Raw genomic sequence first — 5,318 nt, 5'->3', positions numbered from 1 at the left:
ATTAAATTTATCCAAATTTGATGACAAGTGCCAACCAATCCCATTGGGAAAAAATTGAAGAAAGAAACTGTTCCACCTTAAATCTTACGCCTTGTAGTACGCAAAATCGAATGAGGATTGAAGGAGAAAGTTAGAGAAAAAACTAGAATTGTTCAAATGTAAGGCTTAAATGACCTTTTATTCAATTCTTTCTCTATATGTGATGTTGGCACTTTCCTCATCATTGAATTCTATTAAATTAGTGGAAATGTCTCATAAAGTAAACCACAAAGGGAGGTAAATGCCTCATGAAGCAAACCACATAGGAGTTAAATGTGTCATCAAATAAAACACATGATACTAGTTCCATGTTTTTATCCTTATTAATATCATGTGCATATATGTTAGATTCTAATGGATTAATGAGAATGCAAATTGTCATATTATCTTGGTGATGCTGGTTATGGAGTTCGGAAAGGAATTATATCCCCTTATCGTGGTGTTCGTTACCATTTGAAAGAGTTTAGTGATAACCCGCCAAGTAATGACAAAGAATTATTCAATCTTCGCCATTCTTCTTTACGCACTAGCATTGAGCGTTGTTTTGGGGTTTTGAAGAAACATTTCCGAGTGTTAGATGCAGAACCTTTTTGGTCATTCCCAACACAAGTGGATGTAGTCTTAGCTTGTTGCATAATTCACAATCATATAATAGGAGTTGACCCTTTAGACTCAATTATGAGCAACGGGCTTCGTGGTAGTCCACTTGCAAATGACAGTACAAGTAGAAGAGTCCAACTATCACAAAGGGAAGTCCAAGAAGAAAATAGAGAATGGGTTCAAAAACGGGATGATATTTGTCGTAAAATGTGGGAGGATTATAATGCTATGGAGTGATTTCACACTCTTTATATTAGTTGGTTGTGTAATGGATTTTTTTGGTTTCATATTATCAAGACTTTTATGTTACAATTATTTTTGTTTCTCAGGATACCCCCAAGTTATATTTTGTATTAAATATTGTTTATATTCTTCTTTCCTTTTTGTCTCATTTTTCTTGTGAATATCATTGTAATAGAATTGCAATGGGAAATACAAAGGATACTCAAAAGGTCAAGGACACCAAGACCAACTTCAGGTGGTCACAACCAATGCAGAATTTATTACTTGAGATACTTGCATATGAGGCTCTTCATGGCAATAAGCAATCCAACACATTTAAACATGCATCATATGCTAAAGTAGCTGAAGCAATTACTGAGAAATTTATGACTGAATGTACTCCAAAGCATGTGGAACATCGCTTTAAAACACTCAAAACCAATTGGAATACAATTGCATTACTTCGTAATAAGAAAAGTGGGTTTGGATGGAATGATGATTTGAAAATGATCACCTGTGATAGGACAGTGTATGATGAAGAAGTCGCGGTAAGAAACTTTTATTATTTTTATTTTATAGGTAGAAACTTTTTAGTTTATATCATTGTAAAGTTTAAATTTTTTTTCATTATTCTTATTGCTCTCATATTAGTTTTTGACTCTTTTCCTTTCTTTTTCTTTTTCATTGTTTCTTTTCCTTTCTTTACACAGGCACATCCAAATCATGCACAATTTCTAAACAAGAAAATTGAGATGTTTGATGAAATGGCTTTGGTTGTGGGTAAGGATATGGCTACAGGAGGTTTTTCCAAGGGAGTTGGTGATATAGGTGTAGAAGCATTGGATGACTCACCTCCGCTTGTTGATGCTGATGTTGATGACATATCCAAAAAGAAGCAAGTTGATCCCTCACATGTGGCTTCAAATGAAACAAGGTCTCACAGGAAATGAAGTCATGCTACTATGATTGAAGATGCTATTTACCAAGATTTGTCTATACAACTTGGTAAGGTTGCCTCTGCAATAGAAAAGATTTCTGAAAATCAGCTAAATTTTGGTAGTCTTTATGAAGAAGTTATGAAGATGGATGGGTTTGAAGAAAATATGCTTGCGGTTGCATTTGACAATGACAAGCAAGGTCATTTATGTTGAAAAATGACAAGCTCCGTAGACAATGGCTGCAGAACTTCTTTGACAACTATTTAAGCCAATTTTGATTATGTAGGTGCATTTTTGTTAGAATTTATGCTTTTCTATTTGGACAATTTGACATTTTGGTATTTATCAAACTATTTGGCGTCTACTTTGTAGGTTTCAAGATCATTTTAATGGGCATTGGTTTTCAACTTTTAGTTCTTTTGTTTCATGGGAATGTGGATCTGGAAGCAACTTTTAGTCCTTTTGTTGACTAAAAATTATTTTAATATGGAATGATTGGTTTGCCATTATTACTAGTGGATATTGAGTGTAAGTGCCATGCTCAATCATGACATAAAGCTGAGAAAGTTATTTGCTACAAAGGTGTAGGATGGTAAGACTTAAGCACTTCTTGGCAATATGTGTATTTCTATTCACTTGGTATTGATGCTTAGAGTTCCAGAGCCACAAAAATTGCAGTGGTATAATTACAATGAGATAGTTTTCTAAAAAAATGAGATAGTTTTCCAAAAAATATTTGTGCATACCAAACACTAGAAAACATTCTCAAACTCATTTTCAAGATTGTTACCAAACACTGGAAAATGAGATAGTTTTCTAAAAAATATTTTATGGAAAATGACCAGTTTTCCAGAAAACATTAATGCTGAAACAAACAGAGCGTAAATGTACTCATTATTCTTATATTTTGATTTAGGATGCAAACGGAGGCATTAAGTGCAAAACAAAGTTAATTGGGCGATTCTGGACAGCTTTGATATTGCTTCGTAATCTGGGCATAACTCTCTCATCCTAGCTCCAATTGAGATGATTCAAGATGATATGGAACACCAAGACAAAGCTCTACAACTTTCATGTTTTGAGTTTTGAGAGATACGGGCTTCATCAAGGTCGAAATTGGGCTTGAAGCTGCTGCACCTGCACTGCCGAATGTTCCTTTGCCTGAAATTCTAATACTTGATGTGGTTTATTTTAAGAAGCTTCTAGATCTAGTGCATGAAAATTTCAGCTGAAAAACACCACTTCCCTAGTTATATTAGGACTTTGTTTTATTTTTAATATTTTTCCTTAATTAGTCAAATTTGGATATTATTATTTAGAATATTTTTAGGAGATTTTGTAGAATTGAGAAAGAGGGAATTAACGTGTAAAAGAGGGGAGGAGAAATCCGATTGGACACACACGCCTCTCTCTCCCCTCTTCTCTAACTTCTCCTTTGAGTTTCTGTCATGGCCATGCACGGCTAAAACATTTATACTTGGTCGAAGGAAACGGAAGCTTCAGAATCAATAAAACTGTGAGATCTAAAAGATTAAGCCGATAGGAAGCAATGAATTTAATCATTATTTTGACCAAAAAAGTTAAAATAAAATTATTGAACCATATTTATTTTGATCTTTGGCTCTGATTGGGACAGATCAGAGACTGATATAATTAATGTAGTTGAGCAAAGAATATGGCACTCCATGGAAGAAGGGCAGTTTGAAAACCTACCTGGCAAAGGAAAGCCCCTCAACCTTTCTACCAATCCTCATGCAGACCCAGCAGAAGACACCTTGTATAGAATCCTCTCCAAGAATGGGTGTGCACCGGAGTGGGTTCAACTTAACAAAGAAATAAGGACTCAAATATCTGAATGGCGAGCTGCGTTGAAGAAAGCTTGGGCAAAAACAAGCAATGGAGATAATTCTAATTGGATTCAAACTTCAGAGCCCTTAAAAGTGCAAATGCGAGAGATTAATAGCAAGGTGCAGTAGTATTTGATGGTTTGGTTTAGTATTTTGCTGAATGGTGAGTAGTACACTACCTTATTATATATGTTGGGGACCTTGAAATGTTGTTTGGACTATGGTGTAAACATGAACTGACTGTGTTTATGTGTGAATTACAGGTTTTACGTTACAACCTTATTGTTCCTTTTGGCCGCCAAATGTGTGGACTTAAATGGGAGAAAGAGATGGATCGTGTATATGAATGATCTCTCTGCCAAATGTTTATGCTCAAGTGGGAGGAGATGAATCACTTGAATGAACTTGCACTTTGAGTCAATAATTTTAGTCAAGGCTAGAGCTATATTGCAACTTGTAGAGAAAATACGCTTGGAATCCAGTTTTTTGTTGCTTTTTTTTTTCTCAGAAGGAACTGTATATGATTGCTGGCATATGCTCCTTACTAGTTTATTATTGCCTGTTACATCATATATACACATTGTTTGCAAATACGTATTTATGTTACCTGGTGTTTGTGTAAGTGCTATTTGGGTGTGTATTTATTGAGAGTGTAAACTGTCTTTTCTAGTGGATAGCAGCATGAATAGTTTGGCCAATGAGGCCTAGGATTTTGGTTTGAGTGAGGGTGGGAAGTCCCAATCCTATGTTCAAGTTTTTCAAGTTCTTGAGGTGAGGTTGGGAGGCCCAAATCCCAGCTTCAAGATTTTTTAGTTCTTGACTTCGCGTTGTTTTATGGCATTGTCGGTCTCCCAACGGTTATGGTGGCACTTAAAAGTTAAAACTGCCAACTACCTGATTTTACATTACTCTGAGGCATAAAACCAGCCGCACAGAGAGAGAGAGAGAGAGAGAGAGACCATAAATTGGAAGTGACAATTTTTTTGCTAAACAAATTGGAAGTGACAATTCCTGCACAAAGATGAACACCTTTGTAGTTTTTTCTCATGAGTTGTCAAAATCCAAGATCCAAGACCTTATAGGAAACAAAAGCTAATTGGCATTTCATTGTCTTTCAATAATGAGGAGCCTGGAACGCGCCAGTAACATACAAATTTAAATGAATATCTGCGCTGAACTTGTAATAGTAACATAACAAATCTATGCAACTATACTTGAATTTTTATTCTTAAATTTCTAAATTCTGTTGTAAACAACTATTTTTTGATAAGCTTGTTGTATACAAATGAATATTATGGAACTGAATAATTGGTTTTGTTAACTCCTGATGTATACTGCAAATAAAGCTTTGTTTTTTAGCTAGTGTTGGTCGTAGCTTGTAGTTGGCTAGCTTTTGCTGTGTTTTTGTACTTCTGTGGTTATGTCTGTGCTGTTCTGTCTGTACTCAAGATTCAAGCTACTCCTGTTTCTTTTGTTTGTTAGGCTGCTTGTACTCTGCCCTGCTTTTATTTAAATTTCTCCCTTGTTATGCCCACAAAAAAGAAAAAGAAAAAAAAAAAAGGAACTGAATAATGCAAATTTTATTCAAGCTGCATAGAATAATTTTATCAACAGGGATGACCCTTAGTTTGTTGAAAAAGGTAAGGCAGTATAGACTATAGCCTATAGACTC

At 35.1% G+C, this 5,318-nt stretch overlaps 2 protein-coding genes across 2 annotated transcripts; both read left to right on the top strand.

The window, feature by feature from the left end:
- Nucleotides 1-1,064: 1,064 nt before the first annotated feature.
- Nucleotides 1,065-1,964, top strand: LOC142608700 (uncharacterized). Its single transcript, XM_075780392.1, has 2 exons — nt 1,065-1,409; nt 1,572-1,964. The coding sequence occupies exons 1-2, from the start codon at nt 1,065-1,067 to the stop codon at nt 1,809-1,811; spliced, it is 585 nt and encodes a 194-aa protein (XP_075636507.1). The 3' UTR covers nt 1,812-1,964.
- Nucleotides 1,965-3,430: 1,466 nt separating this feature from the next.
- On the top strand, nt 3,431-4,099 carry LOC142609369 (uncharacterized). Its single transcript, XM_075780939.1, has 2 exons — nt 3,431-3,766; nt 3,910-4,099. The coding sequence occupies exons 1-2, from the start codon at nt 3,485-3,487 to the stop codon at nt 3,994-3,996; spliced, it is 369 nt and encodes a 122-aa protein (XP_075637054.1). The 5' UTR covers nt 3,431-3,484; the 3' UTR covers nt 3,997-4,099.
- The last annotated feature ends 1,219 nt before the right edge of the window (nt 4,100-5,318 follow it).

The sequence above is a fragment of the Castanea sativa genome, chromosome 9 (assembly GCF_040712315.1).
Source record: "Castanea sativa cultivar Marrone di Chiusa Pesio chromosome 9, ASM4071231v1".
NCBI classification, from domain to species: domain Eukaryota; kingdom Viridiplantae; phylum Streptophyta; class Magnoliopsida; order Fagales; family Fagaceae; genus Castanea; species Castanea sativa.
Note: the sequence above shows the minus strand (reverse complement) of the source record. Positions and strands in the feature narration are given on the sequence as shown.